General features: G+C 41.1%; 1 protein-coding gene across 1 annotated transcript in view; it reads right to left on the reverse strand.

The window, feature by feature from the left end:
• The window catches only part of LOC145411011 (myotubularin-related protein 9), a 408,122-nt gene extending 384,967 nt beyond the window's left edge, over positions 1 to 23,155 (reverse strand). The window contains exon 1 of the mRNA XM_080281074.1: positions 23,007 to 23,155. Within this exon, the coding sequence (XP_080137200.1) occupies positions 23,007 to 23,153 (147 nt within the window). The 5' untranslated portion in view covers positions 23,154 to 23,155. The remainder of the gene's footprint in view (positions 1 to 23,006) is intronic.
• Positions 23,156 to 23,613: the final 458 nt, after the last annotated feature.

Raw genomic sequence — 23,613 nt, forward strand, 5'->3', positions numbered from 1 at the left:
CTGCTATTTCAGATATTGCATCAGTTATGCTACTCAGTGAATTTTATCCTATTTTCATAACAAAATACTGTAATTGGGTGTGCCCTGAGTTGCATAGACATTGCTAAAGTACTTCACTTAGCTGAAAAAGTGAAGCTGTAACTTCATTAGCTTGCTAGAGTAGGGTGTACGCTAGACACTAAACTGCTAAGTTGCTAAACCGCTAAACCCCTTGACGGTATTGGCCAGTTGAGCTGAAAACAATCCCATGAATGCTTTGTGTTCTTGAACTTTCATGTTTTAATATCTGCTGCATATATACACTCACAAAATATCACAAAAGTAACTGACCTAATTAGGGTTACTGAATTTCCATACGTGACGAAAGTCTGTTTTGATGACTTGGCAGTTTCACTAGCCAGCATCTCTCCAGCATGATTGCTTTGCTAGTTAGTGAATGGATGGCAAGCAAAGTGGTCATGATTGCCTTTCAGAAGGTTAGCAGACAGTTCACCAGTGAGCACGTTAGCTTGCTAGAGTAGGGTGTACGCTAGACACTAAACTGCTAAGTTGCTAAACCGCTAAACCCCTTGACGGTATTGGCCAGTTGAGCTGAAAACAAACCGTGAATGCTTTGTGTTTTTGAACTTGCGTGTTTTAATATCTGCTGCATATATACACTCACAAAATGTCACAAAAGTAACTGACCTAATTAGGGTTACTGTATTTCCATACGTGACGAAAGTCTGTTTTGATGACTTGGCAGTTTCACTAGCCAGCATCTCTCCAGTATGATTGCTTTGCTCGTTAGTGAGTGGATGGCAAGCAAAGTGGTCATGATTGCCTTTCAGAAGGTTAGCAGACAGTTCACCAGTGATCATGTACGTTAGCTTGCTGGAATAGTGCGGATGCTAAACTGTTAAATTGCTAAACCGCTAAATATCTTCACGATGTTAGCCAGTTGAGCTGTAAACAAACCCGCGAAAGTTTTATGTGTTTCTGATCTCAGGTGTTTCTTAAATCTGCTGCATATACACACTAGTGTATATTATTTTTAAAAATAAAATCAAGTCTGCATACTGTAGAAAACACCTGTGGTTGCTAAGCATTGAGATGATCATCTTTATAAGAGTTTCTTCTCAGTGAAGCCTAACTAACCTGCCTTAGTCTAACGTGCAGGACGCATGGGGATATTTTAAGGTAACTTTGAGACAAAAAAGTGCGTCTTATATGCCGCGAAATACGGTAATCCTTTGCACTCTAAATTCTAATTTCTTAACACTGCACAACACTTCAAATTCCCATGTGGTCTAGTGGCGAGGTATTGCAGTTTATTCACTGTTTATTCACAAAAACGAGCACATGCGGCATCCATTGCAATAAGAATCTACTCGTGATGTCAGTTAGGCGGTAACTGGTGAAGGGGGAGGAAGGAAAGGGTGAAGGGGCCGTGTGTAAATACAGCTGGGCTGTTCCGAGCAACACAGCAATTTCAAATTACAGGTGGGAAAAAATTTGAATTTGGGGGGAATTTTTTTCTTATTTTGGCCATTTTTAGGTCCCGAAGGTCCAGGCCCACAATGTCCGGGAAGTGGGCGTCCGGAAAGTGGGCGTCCGGATAATACAGGGATTACTGTATACACTCAATCCTCGTAAATCGTGGGATTATAAATCATGGATTTGTAAATCAAGGCTAAGTGGCTGTCAGACTGCCGGCACCCTTAAATCGCTGTTAAGTCACAAAAATCGTGGACCTAGGCACCAAAGTGAATATTCCTAAATTTGTATGATTATGTTTGATGGTGCCTAGATAGGTGTAGGTAGGGTGTTGTGGGGGGTGGTTGGCCAAAGTCCAGACCCAAATTCATTTTTCACATAAGAGTTATTATTTATAAACCACAGAATTTGTAAATTGCAGCAGTGGTCCAGACCCAAATTGCCGCGATTTACAAGGATTATATATAAACTAACTCAGTGTCAAATGGCCACCCTTTGCGGGCTTGTGGTGTCTGGCAATAGACAGATAGATAGATATATATATATATTATATATATATATATATATATATATATATATATATATATATGAGGCGTCTAGAGCCAAAGGGGCATCCCCACCAATATACTGGTTTTGAGTTAGGTAGGGGAGACAACAGGCTTAACCCTCTTCTCAGTGACAGCACTGGTTGCCATACAAGATTCGGCCTTCTGGACAGTGGTAGAGGGGCTCAAAGTCACGTGGGTTTGTCCATGCTGCCGGGCGAACAAATCAGAGCAGGCAGGCATCTAAGCCACACAGCCCAAACCAATCAGCATTCTCACTCTCTGCCACTCCCCCAGAGCAGCCAATCAGCAAGCGTGTGGCCCGCCCGGTGTGCCGGTGAGGCTTCCCTCCCGTATTAACTGAGGTGTCAAATTATTACGTATTGGATTTTTACCCCATTTATCGTAGATTATTGGTAACAAGATGATCTGTTGTTATTGGGGTTGAAGGGGGGGTGACAAGATGAGTTCATCACATAGTTACAGTGAGGAGGTGGTGCCTATAACCTCTCGTAAGTGTCAGAAGTGTGTGGAGAAGTGGAAAAAGGTAGAAAGGAAGAGGAAAAGAGAGTGGTGAGGGGAGACAGCGGTAGGGGGCGTGGCACCAAGGAGGCAGAGTTGAATGTCGATCTCCTAGATGACGACCCCACCATTTAACCCCCCACTACCCCTTCTCAATTTACTTATGCATTACACTACTTTTTTTTTTTTAGTGTTATTATTTCAATTTATTATGGTAGAGGAAAAATAATAACTGCATTGATTTCAGATTTAGTTGTCAAAAAAGTGAAATTACAGTAATAATTATTCGTTTATTAATATTAAGTGAACTGGAATCTTCAGTTAATAAAGTTTTGTACATTAATACATTCGTTGATGTTTTTTCTGCTATGTTTTTAAATCCCTACAATATGTTATTATGCCCATTTATAAATTGGGGGTTTGGTTTACTGCCTATTTTGTGGTTACGGTTATTACTGTTTTGTTTTTTTGGCTGTACATGTAGAGCATAGGCGCTGATGATCATTTTGATGTATAAAAGGTCTGTTTATTGCCTTCTGGTTATGACGTTGCCATAAACACAACTTTAAAGCGTCATAACTCAAAAGTACATTTTGGCGCCGATGCCCCTTTGGTTCTAGACGCCTCATATATATTGTCACAAAAGACTTTATATAAACTTGTAGAGAAGTTTTGTAGATTCGTTATACTGTATATATATTAGACTTGTGGACGAGTGGTTGTTATACGTGAGTAGTTTGTAAGTAGATAATCTTCGTTCCCATTTGTCATGCAATGACAGGAGAGGTAACGAATAGTATGGGACTATTTTTATTTGTCTTGGAAATATTAACAAAGTCTCTCACACACGAGTGAAGTATAAGTACAGACCCGCGAGCTACCTCCCTGTCTCGCTCTCTCTCTCCCTCTCTCTTCCCTCTCGACCATGTTGCTAGGCTCATTCTCCCTACTACCTGCCGATTCTATGGCCTGTCTCCTTCTGCCCTCTGCTTCCTAAATTCTGGTGAAGCAGGGGTTGTGTCACGTGTCTTACACTGTGGTTGGAAAGTTCTAGAAACCTGTGTGTGAGTATGTGTGTATGTCACTAGGCTTTGGTCGTATGCTATCTCGCTGACACACTACCTACATCATCCCCCGACTTGCTACTTCCTGTGTATTGTCAACATTTCCTCAGTTAACTTGCAAGATCATTTCCCTTTCCCAGGCTTGCCTGGAGCTCCGTCCATCTATCTATTTTATCTATCATGATTTGTAATTATAATATGGAGTCCTGACATTGCTTGGCCGCGCCGCTGAAGGTCCTCCAACAGCAATCATCACTGACATATGCTAATCTATTAGTACATAATATTGATTATAATACTGTATACATATAATATTCATAGTAAATTGCAATGATCAAGTAATATTACATTTTAAACAAGTTGTATACATAATTGAACAAATGCAATGGTTGTTGTATGACATTTTGTAAGATGTGTATGTATAACAGACATACGCATATAATTGTGCAATGGTAATACTGCTGGGTTATTACATTACATATTGAGTTATCCCTTTAGTAATGTCTAATATTTCACCTAACTTGTAAGATGATTCTGGTAATACAGAATTGTGGTATAATTGTATGACTTATAATATTGTAGTAACATTGTGGTAATACATAATTGTAACATTGTGAATTGTTACATAATTATATTGTAATTGTTACATTGTAGTAACATTGTAGTAATACATAATTGTAACATTTTATGAATTGTTACATAACATTGTGGTAATGCATAATTGTGTTGGCCTTATAACTGAAGTTAAAGTTACATAAAAGTTACATCTTGTTAATGCAACTGTTACATAATTGTTACATATTGTTTGTAATTACATAATTGTACTTAAAGTTACATAAACGTTACATCTTGTTAATGCAACTGTTACATAATTGTTACATATTGTTTGTAGTTACATAATTGTAGTTAAAGTTACATAAACGTTACATCTTGTTAATGCAACTGTTACATAATTGTTACATACTGTTTGTAGTTACATAATTGTAGTTAAAGTAACATAAAAGTTACATCTTGTTAATGCAACTGTTACATAATTATTAAATATTGCTTGTAGTTACATAATTGTAGCAAGTGTAACATAATGCAATCGTCTGTCGTTACATAATTGTTACATATCATCTGTAGTTACATAATTGTAATAATTGCTGTCCTGACATTGAATCCGGTCATGCTGCGGTCGATGATATGATGTGCCATGCCACTAGCTTGTGGAGACAACAATTTGCTTTTTATTTTACTTACAGAAGGAGTTTATGTGGTATTTTGGCATTTGTAGTAACATTTACGCTTATTTTCATTTGTTTGTTATGTGATCTTACTCTATTTCTTTTTCTTTTTTTTTTTTTTGTATGTATTGATTTTCTATAGTTTGTTTTTCTTCATTTATCTACACTTTTTCTGTGTTGTTCATGGTTGCATAATTGCTGGCTAAATCCCTTGGGACCCTTTTTTAAGGTTTAGTTTATCTTGCACAGATATTACTGAAAATGATATTATATAGTCCCATATTTTGTTATTTTATATAAAAAAAATATATACACTATATACAGTATTAACTATATACACTGACTTGTTCTTCACTTGTACCTATCGTGGGCAATATATGTGTCAGTACTGTGTGGAAATCATTGTCTTAACGATTGTGTTGAAGATGTTCATTCTTGCTAACGTCATTTGTGTTGGCCATTTTTTTTTTTTCTGGTTTTCCTTGTAACTTAATTTATCTGTTTCCACAAGGTAGCTTTAACCCCTTAACCGCGAGGCGTCACTTTCGTGACGCTTGGGAGCAAGAGATCATACCGAGTGGCGTCGCTTTTGTGATTCTGTGTTATTTTGAATTCACCCGGGCTTCCAAGTGGGAGCTTGTATCATCTATCAGTACTGCCAATGTCCAACACTAGTCAGCACTCCTAATCTCATCTGTACTCCCATCCATTGTTGACAATTTAGCCATTTCTCCTCGTTCTTGACTCCCCTCCCTACCCCCCGTCCATTACCCTATCCTCTCGCCTGCCCGGCCGTGCTACGCTAAGTAAATCTTCCCTGGAATTTTTCACTGATTTCATCCATTGAAATCAGCCCTATGCCCTATTCTTATACCAAATAATATATACAAGAAAGAAATAAGGTAAGTGAGAGTGCCATACACCTGGAATTGGCTAATTATCACCTGACAACACTTCACATGCACTCGTTCGCTAATTTTCGCTGTTTATTTCCCCTTGAAATATGCCGTATAATCTATTTTCGTAATAAATATACATATAATGAGGGGAAGGGAGAAGCCTAAGTGATATTTACATTCACCTGGAACTACCTAATTTATAATGTATTGTCTAGATTACCTGCCAGTCATTTCACTGCTATATATAGCTGTTTCAAGAGGCTCACGTTGGTAGTAATGAATTTCCCTAGGTAGGCCACCACCCAGGCCCACCCTTATCAGTTCACTCTCATCTTCCGAAGTGGAGGTAGGTCTGTTCACTCTTGCTAGCTTCAAGGACTTTTCACCCCCATGCAAAGGGCCCTGTGACCTTTACCCCCTACTAAACCTCGTGTGGGAAGAGGTAAAGGGCTGACAATTGATAAAAGAGTGACTACAATCTTTCTATTGAGTAAAACAGTGCATGTGGAATTCTAAATAATGTGTAAATAATGTGTAAACAGCAAGTGAAAGTAATGAATGTAAATATACATGAACAGTGGAAAATAGTTTTATAAGTTACTTAAAGTGACAGTGCATAACACAGTGTAAATAAAATAGAAATGTAAATAACGTAAATAAAATAGAGAACGTAAACAGAAATGTAAATGAGTAGTATTATAAGAATACGAGTATATACCCTAGGAGTAATGAAAGTGAAAGTTTCACTCTAGCATGTCTGAATACTATGAGTTATGAGAGTGGAGGTGAAAGTGACATTCACTCTCAATGCTAGTATACAGGACGAGAAAGTGAATGCTATGTATTTTACTGAAAGAAATTGAATCCTTACAGTGACAATAAACTATTACTACTGAAGGAAACTTATGGATAATGACTGTAGATATATATAAGTGTTATACAGTAATAGAAATATAAAGTGTGAGGGGTTTTATGAATAATAAATGACAGAGTACCAAGAGCACACTAGCGCAAGAGCGACGGTCAGACGCGCTCATAATTTTCATTGCTTTCAGAGTGGGGTTTTTTTTTGAGTATGGATCCCAAACTACTTGAAAATCATAGAGTAGTGTCTATAGTGTTAATATCTGGCTGTGGTAATCATATTACGGGTTGTCGGGAAGTGTAAAGTGGAGACTTCGTTACCCAACTTCAGAGGTCTCCACAAGTCCTACGGTAACCAACGAAGGCTCAACAAACCTTCCAGGAGAAAGCTGAAGGTATGTGCCGTAAGCATATGTAATTTTAATATTCTAGGACTAATAACTGATTTTTGGCAAATATTTTTTGAGAGTTTGTCGGAGCCCGAATAACCCTGCGGCACACGCAAAACATTGGTAAACATGCCCGCGGTGTAAGGGTTAATTAATAAATGTTTAATACAGTTCTTTTAATCGCTCACTGAGTAACTGTGATGGTATATTTTCTTTATTACTCTGTAGATGTAATAATGTATAGTTGTATGTATGCAACACGTATTTTATGTAGGTATAAACAGTAACACTCGTTGGTAGTAAATAAATGCTATAATAAATGAATGAATATATACAGCGTAGAATATTTATTGTTGGTGCAAGTATTTTAGGAAAAGAGAGAGGAGAAATAGAAGAGAGGTATACAGGGCAAAGTCTGAGTCACAGAGACTTTTACTTCATAACCTAAATCATGGGGAAAGAAAAAATATGATATTTAGGGTGGCAGGTCAAGTGAAGAGGGATAATCGGGATATTATAGGTGAGCAGTGTGTGAAGAATGATGAAGGAAGGGTAGTGGTGAACAGTGAGGATATTAAAGATGCATGGAGAAAGCATTATAACCAGTTGTTGAATGAGGAGAGTGACTGCGACATGGAAGGTTTGGAGCCACCAGATCCAGTGTCTGGCCCTTGGCCTTTGATTGATACTGCTACTGTGAGTGAGGCAATAGGCAGGATGAGGGTGGGGAAGGCAGCAGGTGTGTCTGAGTTGACTGCAGAAATGTCGAAGGCCTCAGGAGATATAGGGGTGAGGTTAGTCACTGACCTGATAAATAGGATTATTTATGGGTGTGTTGTCCCAGATGATTGGCTGAAGAGTGTAATTGTAAAAGTATATAAAGGGAAAGGTGATGCCCTGGAAAGAGGAAATTATAGAGGTATAAAGCTTTTAGATCAGATAATGAAGGTAATGGAAGGAGTTTTAGAAGGTATGATTAGAGAAAGAGTGAATATTGATGAGATCCAGTTTGGGTTTATGCCAGGTAGGGGGACAACTGATGCCATATTCATTGTTCGACAGCTTCAGGAAAAATATATTGGTTGGAGAAGGGATCTTTATTTTGTTTTTGCTGATTTGGAAAAGGGCTTTGACAGAGTCCCTAGAGAGGTGGTGAAGTGGGCAATGAGAAAGCTTGGCTTGGAGGAGTGGCTGGTTAGGGTGGTTATGGCTATGTATGTGGGTGTCCGCACCCAGGTTAGAGTGATTGGAGATTTGAGTGATGAATTTTCCATGAATGTTGGTGTGCATCAGGGGTCAGTTTTGAGTCCCATGTTGTTTATCATGGTACTTGAAGCCCTCTCATGTGACTTTAGAAACGGACTCCCGTGGGAGATGATATATGCTGATGATTTGGTGTTGATTGCAGAGAATGAAAGGGAGGTGGAGGAAAGGTCTAGGAAGTGGAGAGATGGTATGGGGCACAAGGCCTTAGGGGTAAATGGAGATAAAACTAAAGTGATGATATCTAGAGTTGGTGGTTGTACCGTCAAAGACAAGTGAGAGTGGCCAAGTGCAGTTTGCCACGAGGGCGTGGGAAGTAATTCTATCTTGTGCGGCATTTGTGATAAATGGGAGCAACAAGAGATGTAGTGGTATTAGAGGTACACTGTGAGATAATGTTGATTTTATGTGTGCGGCGTGTCGGGGATAGCAGGTGGAGATTGTCAAGCATGAAAGGATTGAACCTGCTGGTGAATCTCTTGAGTGTGTGAAAGAGTTTTGTCATTTGGGAGACATGTTGTGTGCTGGAGGTGGGGCTGGAGCTAGCTCTGTGGCTAGGGTGAGAAGTGGTTGGAAGAAGGAGTTCTTGCCTCTTCTGACACTGAGAGGGCTCTCCCTACGTGCTAAGGGGTCTTTGTATGCAACATGTGTTAGGAGTGCAATGCTGTACGGTAATGAGACCTGGGCAGTAAAGGAAGAGAATATTCGCTGGCTCAGACGTACAGAAATGACAATGATTAGGTGGATGTGTAGTGCGTCCCTGCGTGCAAGGTCCGATGGGGCTGGGTTTACGATGGAAGAGTTGAGAAGTAAGATGGGACTGGAGTGTACTGGTGCTGTGATGAGGAGAGGTAGATTGAGGTGGTTTGGTCATGTGGAGAGGATGGGGGATGATAATTGGGTGAGGAAGGTGAGAAGTGTAAATACTGGGGGTGGGGTTATAGAGGGTAGACCGAGAAAGACATGGGACGAGGTCATTAAGTGTGATCTGAGGGTTAATGGACTGAACAGGGAGGCCACAATGGATTGTGCAGCGTGGAAAGACGCCATTAGGTGATCAAGGTAGATGCATGCAAGCATGTTGGAGCCTTTAAAAATGAAATGATGAAACGATATATATATATATATATATATATATATATATATATATATATACAGTATATATCTATACAGTAATCCCTCCACTTTCCGATGTAATAGAGCCAAAAGCATGTCCACAAAGTGGTCCCGTCGGGAAAGTGAGCCCCAGCCTCCTGGACTTGTACTTATGGACCCTAACCTACCATGACTCAGAAAAACACCTATACAACTCCCTACTCGAGATGCATAGCACCTATTTAAGAGCCAAATCACACGAATAAGGGACATAAAAAACTGAAATAAATGCAAAACAACCAGAGAACGAGGTTTTAGAGGTGAGTTTATACAAAATTAAACATTCTGGGTACTTAAAACAAGTCCCTGGGTCCTGGACTGGTACTTCAGGACCCTAATCCAACCTAACTTTGAAAGCAACCTAAATAACTACCTAACTGACATGCACAGCACCTATTTAAACCTATTTAAGCCACTATTCACACCAATAATGGACATAAAGCATGAAATAAATGAAAAGGAACCCAGGGTACTTACAGCACGTCTGTGACTGCCTTCTCTGGCTTTGGCAGTGGTGAAAATGCTCTTGAAGCACATACAGTAATCCAGTGTTGTGCTGCACTTACAGTAATTCTTTGCACTGTGAGTTATAATTGTTTAACACCGCACATTTTTAATTGCACCACACCAGTTTCAACTGCCAGTGTGCACTCCACAGTTAATCCTTTGCACTCTGAATTCTAATTTCTTAACACTGCACAACACTCTAAATTCCCGTGTGGTCTAGTGGCGAGGTATTGCAGTTTATTCACAAAAAACAAGCACATGTGGCTTCCATTACGATAAGCATCTGCTCTCGATCGGCGTTAGGCTGTGCCTGTTGATGATGAGGTAACAGAGTTGCCAGATCGCAACGGCCACATTACCAAACTCCTTAATTTTCATTACCAAATTTAACTTTTCATTACCAAATTCGTAAAGCTAGCATTAAATCTTCACTAATTATATATACAGTACAAGTGGACATTCATGTAATCACTCTTCTTATAAATAACGGCATTTTGATTATTTTCAAGCTATATAGGCTAGCAGATTAATCAAAGAGAGCAAACAATCCACCATCTCCATCCTGTGTATCCTCACACATGTGAAAAATCCATTTGGTATTGCATTATTCTGATTCATTACCAAACGAATTTTTCATTACCAAATTGGCCCACATTTGGTAATGAAAAATACCAAATGGCAACCCTAACAGGGGAGGGGGAAGGGGGGAGGACGGAAAGGGTGAAGGGTCCATGGTGTAACAGCTGTTCGACGCCACTTGGCAATTTCAAATTATGGGTGGGAAAAAATTCGGATTTGGGGGGGATTTTTTTCTTTTTTTGGCCATTTTTGGGTTCTGACGGTCCAGGCCCACAATGTCCGGTAAGTGGGGTGTCCGGAAAGTGGGCATCCAGAAAGTACAGGGATTACTGTATATATATAAATATATATACACACGTACAGGTATACCTCGACATACGATACCCCTAGATGCAATACCCCGGCTTAATGGTGGGGGTATAAATACCACCGTACCCCACCTAAAGCAATGGCCAAACCCTAGTTTAACGATGGATTTTTATTTTTTTTTTCCAATTTTGATGATATTTTAGACTAAAAGTGTGAGTTTAGGTTGATTTATAAACTGTTTTTAGACTTAGATTAATGTGTTTTAGACATAGATGGGGTGAATATTGTCATTTTGGGATACAGTTTACAAAGTCTGATTTTTTCCAGACTTACATATGACGATCTACAGATTTTATTTGTAGGTTTTAGTGAGTTATTTAACCCATAAACCGCGGGGTTGTTTTGCCATTCCTTGCGTGTCCAACGGGGGTATTTGCGCTCCGACAGACTTTGTAAAAATATTTGCCAAAAATCAGTTATTAGTCCTAGAATATTATAATTAACTATTCATATGGCACATACCTTTAGCTTTCTCCTGAGATGTTTGCTGAGCCTTCGCCGAGTACCGTAGGACTTGTGGAGACTTCTAAAGTTGAGTAACGAAGTCTCCACTTTACACTTCCTGACAACCCGTAATATGATTACCACAGCCTGATATTATCACTAGAAACACTATTCTATAATTTTCAAATAGTTTGGAATCCATACTCCAAAAAAAAAGAAACACTGTGAAAGCAATGAAAATTACGAGTGCGTACCAGCTTCCCACTTGTCTCGTTCGCCGCTGGTATTCTGTCATTTATTATTCATAAAAACACTCATACTTTATATTTCTATTACTATATAACACTTATATGTATCTGCAGTCTTTATCCATAAGTTTCCTTCAGTAATAGTAGTTTATTATCACTAGGCATTCAATTTCTCTTTCAGTAAAATATGTAGCATTCACTTTCTCCTCCTTTATACTAGTGTTGAGAGCGAATCTGTCACTTTCACTTTCATAACTCATAGTATTCATACATGCTAGAGTGAAACTTTCACTTTCATTACTCCTCGTATATATACTCATTTTCTTAGATTACTACTCATTTACATTTATTTATTTAAGAGGAGCTTGTGGAGTCACGTGGAGAGACAGGCTGACGAATGAGGATATAAAGGAGCGTTGTGGTGTTGATGTGGATGTGATAGGAAGCGTTGTGAGGAACACACTGAGGTGGTTTGGCCATGTGGAGAGGATGGAGGGTGAAAGACTGACGAAGAGAGTGTATGTGAGTGAGGTGGAGGGTGGAAGAGGGAGGGGGAGACCGAGGATGAGATGGAGGGATGGGGTGGAGAGGTATATGAGAGAGGGGGGTGTGAGTTGGGAGCAGGGTAGTGAAATGGCGGGGGACAGGGCGACTTGGAGGCGATTTGTTTGTGGCCACCCCAAACGGGATTGAGGCGTCTGGCAATAGATAGATAGATAGATAGATACATTCTCTTATTTTATTTACATTATTTACTTTTCTATTTTATTTACACTGTGTTATGCACTGTCACTTGCAGTAACTTATAAAACTATTTTCCACTGTTCACTTATGTTTACATTCATTGCTTTCACTTGCTGTTTACACATTATTTACATTTCCACTTGCACTGTTTTACTCACCAGAAAGATCGTAGTCACTGTCCATCATTTTCATTGATAAATTAGCCAGTTCACGTTCCACAGCAGTCACTTAGCCCTTTGCCCCTTTCCACATGAGGTTTCGTAGGGGTAGAGGTCACAGGGCCCTTTGCATGGGGGTAAAAAGCGGCGGTATTGGACAGGCGCGAATCCGATGTGGTTTCACCTTGAAAGACGACAGTAAACTGAATGCTGTGGTGCCCTGGGGGCAGTGAAAGGCTGCCAATGTCAGCATGGTGACTGCTGCTAAAATAAGTGCTATGAAATGATTGGCAGGAAATCTAGACAATACATGATAAATTAGGTAGTTCCAGGTGAATGTACTTAGGCTTCTCCCTTCCTTTCTTATATATATTTTATTATGTGAATAGATTATACGGCATACTTCAAGGGGAAATAAACAGGGAACATTAGCGAATGAGTGCACGTGCGGTGTTGTCAGGTGATAATTAGCCAATTCCAGGTGTATGGCACTATCACATACCTTATTTCTTTCTTGTATATATTATTTTGTATAAGAATAGGGCATAGGGCTTATTTCAATGGATGAAATCAGTGGAAAAATTCTGGGGAAGATTTACTTAGCGCAGCACGGCCGGTCAGGCGAGAGGAGAGGGTAATGGAGGGAAGGTAGGGAGGGGAGTCAAGAACGGGGAGAAATGGCTAAATTGTCAACAATGGATGGGAGTACAGATGAGATTAGGAGTGCTGACTAGTGTTGGACATTGCCAGTACTGATAGATGATACAAGCCACCACTCGAAAGCCCGGGCAAATTCAAAATAACACAGAATTACAAAAGTGACGCCCAGCAGTATGATCCCTTGCTCCCAAGCGTCACAAAAGTGACACCCCGCGGTTAAGGGGTTAAAGGTGTTAGGCTTGGGTTAGCTTCTCTTACAGCTTTTAGGCCATTTAGATTGGCTTTAAACCTGTTTTGGGGCTCATTTGGGAGGGTTTAAGACTTGACTGGGGGGAAAACCTAAGGCTCAAAAAAGCATCCCTACACTTTAAATGTTAAATGTACCCCAAGATACAATACCCCGCCTAACGATGGGTTTTTTACCAAACCCACTGCATTGTTAAACCGGGGTATACCTATATCAAATGCTTTTCGGCTTACGAAAAAATCAACTTGCGAGCAGTTTCTTGGAACGTAACCCATTCAAAAGTGGGGGAGGACCTGTCTACGAAAAGATAAACAAATCAAACATCTTAGGTAATTTTCATAGTTTTTGGTAATTTACTCGAAACTATTGGTCATACTGAAATTATGAGAACACCATGAGAAAGCCCGCAAAATTCTATATCCAGACATATACAGGTAAACCCCGATTTAATGATGCAATTGGTTAAGTAAAAACTCATCGTCAGGCAGGGTATCGTATCTCAGGGTAGATTCAACATGTAAAGCATAGGGATGCATTTTTGAGCCTTGGGTTTCCCCTCCAACCAAGTCCTAAACCCACCAAATGAATCCAAAAACAAGTTTAGAGCCAATCTAAAGAGCCTAACAGCTGGAAAAGAAGCTAATCTAAGTCTAACACCAGTCAATAACTCATTAAAACCAACAAATAAAATCTGAAAATCGTCAAATATAAGTATGGAAAAAATCAAGCTTAGTAAACTGTACCCCAAAATGACAATGTTCATCTAATATACTGTACTATAGCAGCAGCTGTGTGTGTGTGTGTGTGTGTGTGTGTGTGTATTTACCTAACTGCCTAATTGTAGTTACCTAATTGTGATATACTGGAAATGAGCTACGCTCGTGGGGTCCCGTCTCTCTTTCTCAGTAAGTCAAGTTTGGCTGTGTGAGTGAGTGTGTGTGTGTGTGTGTGTGTGTGTGTGTGTGTGTGTGTGTGTGTGTGGCAGCCGAAACTACACATTCAAATCGCACCAAAATTGGCACAAAAATCACAAAAAAATCGCTGATGTGAAAAAACTTGGTACCATCATGATTGAAAAACTTTTACTATATTTAATGAGCGATCCAAGTTTGACCAAAAAACGCTGCTCCCGGCGAGAGTGCGTGAAATTAGGGTTGTGTTCACCATAGAGTTTTGATGGCTTTATATCAAATATACTATAGCAGTAACCGTGTGTCTGAGTGTGTGTGTATTTTGGGCAGCTGAAACTACACATTCAAATTGCACCAAAATTGGCAAAAAAATCGCAAAAAATTCACTGATGTGAAAAAACTTTGTCTCATCACGATTGAAAAACTTTTACTACCGGTATATTTAATGAGCAATCAAATTTTGACCAAAAAATACCGCTCCCGGCACCCGGTCAGTTGCCGTGGCCGAGTGGTTAATACTGTATCTCGGACTTGCATGTGGACAACTTGCATTCCATTCCCAAAGCTGCAAATAACACGATCAATTGGTTAGTTGCAAAAAATTCAAGTGACAACGTTAGACTGAAGCACCACATAAACGGACCATCATGGGCCCATCATGGGCCCTTCGATGTCTCCTTGACGGCCGACAGTGACAACGTTAGACTAGAACAGCACATAAACGTGACTTGGATTACCTGAAATGATCACAACACGTGCGCAAAGAGCGAGGAAACAAGTGAGAAGCATGAGGAAACAAGTGCGAAGCACGAGAAAGCGAGCGAGCAGCGTGAGAGCTTTTCACAGGAGCAAGTGCAAGAGGGTCCGAAGGGCCCACAAGCACTTGTCCCACCTATGGCTAAAACACATTAATTTAAGTCTAAAAACAGTTTATAAATCAACCTAAACACACGATTTTATTCTAAACTATCATCAAAATCGGTAAAAAAAATAAATAGAAACCCATCATTAAACTAGGGTTTGGCCATCGTTAGGCGGGGTATGGTGGTATTTCTACCTCCATCGTTAAGCCAGGGTATTGCATCTAGGGGTATCATATATCAAGGTATACCTGTACTTTATTCTTGCACAGTGCAGGCAGAATTTTGCGCTAAGATGCTGGGAAGTTATTTGAAGCTATTTTTTACTCTTGAACAAGCTTATTCTCAGTGCATTTTTGTACTTTTACTCATCAGTTCTGTGTGTTTTTATCTGCTTATAGTATAAACACCAGCAGAGATGATGGTATACAATTTATACCAGTACAATGCACTCAACTAGTTTCACGAATTATACTTTCTCAAGAAGCAGTTTTGTGACGCAATGGAATGTTCCTCTGCAAGGAGTCTCACGATTTTGTTAAGAGTTTCGCAAGCCCCGGTGGTGAGTGGTCGCACACATTTGCATCTCCTCAGTCACTTTTTCACGGCTACCACTGCCATGTTTGTGACATCATATCCCGCGACACTTTGTACTCTTGTGATCTCAGACTCTAAGGACTTTCTCTCTTGAGCCTCTAGTTCGCGTGTTGTGTTGTGTAACGTGTTTCACGATTACATGATGAGTGACCGTAGTGCTGAGAGTTCAAGGGAGGGCAAGTGTACTTGGGAGTACCGTAAGGGTGAGAGCAAGAAGAAATATTCTCTTGAATGTGTGTTATGCTAGCCATGCTGGACAGTGGTGCTTGAACATGTGATATTGAGAAGAGTTTTAACTGCCCAGAATCAACAATGCGTTCAATTAAAAAAAGAACCATCATGCAGTGAGTGCTTGTGTGAGTTTATTTTCCTGTTTCTCAACTGGATGTGCATTTAATTTAACCTCAGAGAGAAACAAGCTTTTTCTTGTAACTGAACATTATCTGAGGGAGTGGATGGCCTGGAGAAACTGTGAACAAGGTAGCATCACTGGGCTTGAGATAAGGAACCTGGCACGTCTCTGTTGCGTGAAAAAGCTGTACTGATAATCCACCCCCTTCCATGCTTCCACTGGTAGGGCCAACACTTTCAAAAGACGTTGCACGGTGAAATTTTCAGTATATCAGGGTGAAGCTGGCTCCATCTACACTGAAGCTGCAAAAAATTTTCCTGCAGTCTTGCAAAACATTGTTGCTTGGGGTGATTACACCATGGATCAAGTGTTTAACTGTGATGAAATAGGCTTCATTTGGAAGAAAGCCCCGATGTACATTGCCATGCACGAGAAACAAGTCAAGGGTGTGAAAACATCAAAAGACCGTGTGACAGTGTTGTTTACCTGCAACGCAATGGGCGACTGCATGATGAAGTCCTTAGTGGTGAACAGAGCGGCCCGCCCCAGGGCTTACAAACATGCAGATATGCCCAAGTTAAATGTTTACTGGACCTCCAATCCCAAAGCACGGGTGACAATACCCTTTACCATGGTCTGGTTTGACAAACATTTTGTCCCCAATGATAAGGCTTGTCAAAAAAAAATAATAATAATAAAAAAAAATAAAAATAAAAATAAATAAACTGTACTTTAAGATTCTTTTACTCCTGGTTAATGCACCTGGCCATTCTAAGTTTCTGGTTGGTCGTCACCCTAATGTGGAGGTAGTGTTCCTCCCACCAAACACCACATCCCTACTGCAGCCCCTTGACCAGATCATTTGTAATGTGAAATTGGTGTACTACAAAGGCCTCTATAATGACCTACACCCAGAGACAGGTTCACTGGAGGTGCCTCAGTTAATTCAAACAGAAGATGCTAGATTACATATGGATGTCTCCTCACCTGCTGGACCCTCCACTCCCACTTCGCCACCCTTGCCTGGCAGCGCTGGAACCTCCACCATAGAACCCCTCACTCATACAGCTATCACAGTCAATGCGTTCCGGCAGAAGCTGAACATGAGAAATGTTGTTGACAGAATCGTCGTTGCCTGGAAAAGTGTGAACAATGCAACACTGCTTCATGTATGGAAGTCACTGTTTCCTGCTCCCAAGGTTGGTGAGGTCGGGCAGTGAGAGGATACTGTTCTTTGAGAAGCAGTTGAGGCAGTTTGCTCTATCCCAGCACCTGGGTCTGCTGACGTGCAAGAGTCTGATCTCCAAGAAATCATTGATAAATGGCAGCCTGAACCAACCACTGAGGAGATGCTGGACGCAGACGAAGAAGTCAACAATGACGAAGTTCAGGAGGAACCCATACCTGTCCCAGGAGGTAAGCTAACATCTCGCCAGATCACAGACTTGCTGGCAACCACAGCTCAGTGAAAGAGCAAACTAAGGAATGTGATGGTAGGCCAGAGATCAGGGGCACCTCCTCCCGATTGTGGATAAACTTCTGGCTAATTACTGTACAAGGACTTTTATCAACACCAGAGTTAATGCACGTCATCAGACTCTGATAACATCATTCCTCTCCTCCTGTATTCAACAAGCCCAGGCTTTGGAGAAAATACAGCCTTGGGAAGGACCACGGTGCAATGGGTGAGGACATTGATGACACTGGTGTGCTTGATGAGCTCCCACTGGATTTTGAGGGCTTTGATGCTGAGGCATCGGGAAGTGATGGCGTGGGGGACTCAACAATGATGGCAGGGAGCAGCGAGGGGGCAGGTGGCAACTAACCACCGCTCCCAGCCTTGGATCTCATCTTCAAGTCCCATCAAGCAGCTCAGCAATGTGTCAATGTTGGTAAAGACTTTATAATTACGGTTCTGTAATATAACATGTGTCTGATTAACTGTATGTAATTTACAGTATAGGTACTGTGTCATTAATGGGTAGCTAAGGGGGAATTAGGTGGCTGACCCCAGAACCAATTACGGTACCACTTTATTACATGTAAAGTATATGCACTAGTTTAGCAATTTTCAGTTTCGCTATGAAATTGTGGTACCATATAGGCATGAAACTAGTGAGTGCAGAGTATAACAAATTACCAGAGGCAATTTTGGCAATGGAAATGTTTTTCTTCATGCGTGCATGTGGAAGCAGCCACAACTGCCTTCTCCACCTGGTTGTACATGTGTACAAGGGGAAGGGTGATGCCCTGGAAGGAGGAAATTATAGAGGTATAAAGCTTTTAGATCAGATAATGAAGGTAATGGAGAGGGTTCTAGTAGGTATGACTGGAGCAAGAGTGAATACTGATGAGATGCAGTTTGGGTTTATGCCAGGCAGGGGGACCACAATGCCATATTCATTGTTCAACAGCTTCAGGAAAACTAAACAGGAAAGAAAAAGGAACTGCACTTTGTTTTTGGTGATTTGGAGAAGGCCTCTGACAGAGTCCCTAGAGAGGTGGTGAAGTGGGCAATGAGATAGCTTGAGACTGAGGAGTGGTTGGTTAGGGTGCTTGCACCCACGTAAGAGTGAATGGAAATTTGATCATCATCATCATCATCATCATCATCATCATCATCATCCGGACCTAAGTTTCCCACCCAAGGGTAGGGTAAGGAGTAGCAATGTCGAGACTGCCCAAATTTGCCCAATCCAATGGGTCACGCTTCCATTCACTCATCATTAAGCCCCCGGAATCCTGGCTCTATCGGATATGCCAAAAACATTCACAAAGTTCTGTAGCTTCTCACAAATGTATCCGATTGAGTCAGTCCGGACGCTGCCAGGTTAAAAAGGGGAGCCAAAATCCTTGACCATGCACTTCTCCTCACAACATTCATCCAGCCAGCTCGATCTCTTGTCAGTTCCCTAGCCTCACCGGCTTCCAAACCTCTCTTCCTCACACACTCATCCACATTATCTCTCTACCTTCTCCTTGGCCTACCTCACCACCTCCCTCCTTCAAATTCACTCAGATATATCTTTTTCACCACTCTATTGTTATCCATTCTCTCCACATGACCATGCCACCTCAATACACTCTCTTCAATTCTGGTGTCCACCGACTTCCTCACTCCACACCTTTCACAAATCACATTATTTCGTATCCTATCCACCCTCTGTACTCCACATACATTCCTCAGCAGTCCCATCTCCACTGCTCTTACTCTTGACTTTTCATTTTCATGCCACACCACAGTCTCATCCATATGTTAAAGTTGGCACTAAAACTCCCATCATGTAAGCCTCATGCAGCTGCAACATTCAAGCCTCTATTTCTTATCAAGGCCTGCATTGCACCAGCTACTTTTCTTCCTTGTGTCACACTACTTTCAACTTCTTTTGCACATTTTTCTCTCTTTTCTATCATTGTACCCAGGTATTTGAACTCTCTCACTAATTCCAGTCTGTAACATCACACTGGGAGTCACCTTCTCTCTCAATAACCATCATTTTACTCTTTTCTACATTTACTCTCAAGGCGCGACGCTCACACACATCACCAAAACTCTGCACTAGCCTACCAAGTTTTTGTCCGGTACTTGCAAGCAGTCATTTCAGATGAAGCTTTGACTGATGAGTTTTCCATGAATGTTGGTGTGCATCAGGGGTCAGTTTTGAGTCCCTTGTTGTTTATCTTGGTACTTGAAGCCCTCTCACATGACTTCAGAAATGGACTCCCATGGGAGATGCTGTATACTGCTGATTTGGTGTTGAATGCAGAGAATGAGAGGGGGGGCAAAGGAACAATTTAGGAAGTGGAGAGATGATATGGGGCACAAGGGCTTAAGAGTGAATGCAGATAAAACAAAAGTGATATCTAGGGTTGGTGGCAGTACTGTCAAAGAAGAGGGAGAGTGGCCATGTGCAATTTGCCACAAGGGCATGGAAAGTAATTCCATCTTGTGCAGTGTTTGTGATCAGTGGGAGATGTAGTGGTATTAGAGGCAGACTGCAAGATAATGCTGATTTTATGTGTGTGGTGTGTCGGAGAAAGCAGGTGGAGATTGTCAGGCGTGAAAGGAATGAACCTGCTCGTGAATCTCTTGAGTGTGTGGAAGAGTTTTGTTATTTGGGAGACATGTTATGTGCTGGTGGTGGGGCTGGAGCTGGCTCTGTGGCTAGGGTGAGGAGTGATTGGAAGAAGTTCAGGTAGCTGTTGCCTCTCCTGACATTGAGAGGGCTCTCCCTTATCTTTGTATGCAGTATGTTGTTATGAGTGTAATCCTGCATGGTAGTGACCTGGGCATTAAAGGAAGAGGATATTCACAGGCTTAAACGTATAGAAATGACAATGATTAGGTGGATGTGCAGTGTGTCCCTGAGTGCATGGCCTGGGGGGGCTAGATTTACAATGGAAGAGTTGAGAGGTAGGATGGGACTGGAGTATATTGGTGTTGTGATGAGGAGAGGTAGATCGAGGTGGTTTGGGCATGTGGAGAGGATGGGGGATGATAATTGGGTGCAGAAAGTGAGATGCGTTAATATTAAGGATGGAGATGTGAGGAGCAGACCATAAAATGCCTGGGACAAGGTCATTAAGTGTGGCCTCAGGGTTAAGGGACCGAACATGGAGGCTGCCAGAGATCGGGCAGCATGGACAGCCGCCATTAGGTGATCACAGTCAACACATGCAAGCATGTTGGAGCCTACAAAAACACGTTCATGTCCCCAAAATTTATTGAACATTTATAACTCCCGAGGGTTAAAATTCTTTTTGCAGCCTTCGTCTTCATCATTTACAGTAAAACCTCGATATAATGGACTTCAATATAGCGGAATTCACTTTTATCGGACTTGAGGAGCCAACTGGATTAAATTCTTATGCATCAGGAAAAGTCCAGCAGCCAGAAGCAGTCAGCCTCTTAGAATGGAATAAACAAATAAACAAACAAACCGAGGAGACACCATAACATTGGTCCCTCCCCTCTCTCTCTCTTTCTCCTCTATTCCTTTTCTTCCTCCCCATCTCTCTCCGGTGAGAGAGAGAGAGAGAGAGAGAGAGAGAGAGAGAGAGAGAGAGAGAGAGAGAGACAGACAGACAGACAGACAGACAGAGAGGTGAAAGTGAAGGTGAAACTGAAAATTAAAGTAATTGTGAAAATAAGTGTAAAGATGAAGGTGAAAGAGAGCATGGAAGTGAATATGAAAATGAATGTGAATGTCAAAGTCAAATGAGAGAGAAAGAGAGAGAGAGAGTCCCTCCTCTCTCTCTCTCTCTTCTCCCTACCTCCCTCTCTCTCTCTGGGAGAGAGAGAGAGAGAGAGAGAGAGAGAGAAGTCAAAGTGAATGTAAAAGTGAAGGTTAGTGAAGATAGTGTGGTGAAAGTGAATGTGAAAGTGAAGGTGAAAGTGAAAGTATGTGAATGTGAAAGTAAAGATGAAAGTGAAAGTGAAGGTGAAAGGTAAGATGGTGAAAGTGAAGGTGGAATGTGAAAGTGAAGGTGGAAAGTGAAAATGAAGGTGGAAGGTGAAAGTGAAGATGAAGGTGAGGATTAAAGTGAAGGTGAATGTGAAGATGAAAGTAAAGGTGAATGTGAAAGTGAAGATGAAAGTGAAGGTAGAAGGTGAAAGTGAGGGTGAAAGTGAAGATCAAAGTAAAGGTGAAAGTCAAGGCAAAAGTGAGGGTGAAGGCAAAAGGTGAAAATGAAAGTAAAGGTGAAAGTGAAGGTGAAAATGAATGTCAAAGTGAAGATGAAGGTGAAAGTGAGTCTGAAGGTGAAAGTAAAGTTCAAGGTGAAAATGAAGGTGAAAGTGGTGAGGGTGAAATGAATGTAAAAATGAAGATGAAGGTAAAAGTGAAGGTGAAAGTAGAGGTCAGGGTGAAAATGAAGGTGAAAGTGAAGTGAAGGTGAAGATGAAAGTGAGGGTAGAAGTGAAGGTAAAAGTGAAAGAGAAGGTGAAGGTGAAAGTGAAGGTGAAGGTGTGAGTGAAGGTGAAGGGGAGTGTGAAAGTAAAAGAAGGGAGAGCAAAAGTGAAAGTGAGTGAAAGTAATTGTAAAGGTTAATGTGAAAATGAGAAAGTGAAGTTGCAAGTGAAGGTGAAATGGAAATTCAAAATGAGTGATAAAGTGAGTGTGAACGTGAAGGTGAATGTGAAAATGAGCATGGAAGTGAATATGAAAGTGAACTGAAAGTGAAGGTAAAAATAAATGGGAAGGTGAGGATGATGACAAAAGAAATAAATATGTGAATTAAAATGGAAGTGCCCAGTGCAGGGAGAGAGAGAAACAGATAGAGAGAATAAATACACGAATGGCAAGCATGCCTCTTGCATAGCAAAAGGAGGAGGAAGTCCAGGGGGGAGTCCAGGTGTTGTTTTTATCGGACTATCGCTTTTTTCAGACAGGCTTGGGCCCCAATTAGTCCGATATAGTGAGATTTTACTGTATTTTATTTGTGGATTTTCGTTGTTTATGCACTGTTTTCTTAGTGTCTAGCATCACTCAGGATATTCCCATGAGTGTTTTGATGTCTAAAACATGGAAAGAGTGAAGAACACTGCCACAGTCAGGAGGAATACTGTACATATAGGCAGGGTATTGCTCCGTATGAGGACCATCTGTAACGTATCTGAATGTCCCGATGGCTTTATTATGCTGGATAATTGAGGGAGCACTGTACTACTAGTTTCACAAACATTTGGAAACACAGACCCAACATACCTAAAATTCTTGTTACAAATACTACTACTGTATAACTACTTTCACACAACCTAGGATACACAAAGCCCACTGATCCAGAGTTCCTACAACTGCTAATAATGAATCACTATTACCATCACAGATTCGTGGATACATACAGTCTGCTGTCTCAGTGTTATGCTACTGCAATTTACCGGTACTACCATTACGACAAGCCCTAGGATACACAGAGACTACTGACCCAGAGTTCCTGTGGCTCCTCCCCATGTGCTGATACAATGAGGTGATGTCCAGTGATACACAGGGTGCCATCCAGAACTGCCTGGTGTGGCCTATGTAGCATTACACGGTCACATCGGGATATGCGGATCAGCTCAGCAAACTCCATCTTATCTGAAATACCACCATCATCATCATCATCATTATTAAACTTCATCTGGTCTGAAATACTGCCATCATCATCATCATCATCATCATCATCATCATCATCACTGTCATCACCACCATCATCATCATATGCAAACCCTATATCCTCATTAATGACATGAATTAGGTAGGATTCAGAGACAGGAATGAAAAAACAATATCAAATCATTCAAGCTGAATAAATTCTTGTTTCATTTCATTTCATTTTTAAAGGCTCCAACATGCTTGCACGCGTTGGTCTTGGTCACCTAATGGCGGCTTTCCACACTGCACGATCCATTGCAGCCTCCCTGTTCAGTCCCTTAACCCTGAGGTCACACATAATGACCTCATCCCATGTCTTTCTCAGTCTACCCCTCATAATCCCACCCCCAGTATTAACGCTACTCACCTTCCTCATCCAATTATCATCCCCCATCCTC

Source organism: Coenobita brevimanus, chromosome 87 (genome assembly GCF_032717465.1).
Source record: "Coenobita brevimanus isolate Jiangsu-jjx chromosome 87, ASM3271746v2, whole genome shotgun sequence".
Classification (NCBI taxonomy): Eukaryota; Metazoa; Arthropoda; class Malacostraca; order Decapoda; family Coenobitidae; genus Coenobita; species Coenobita brevimanus.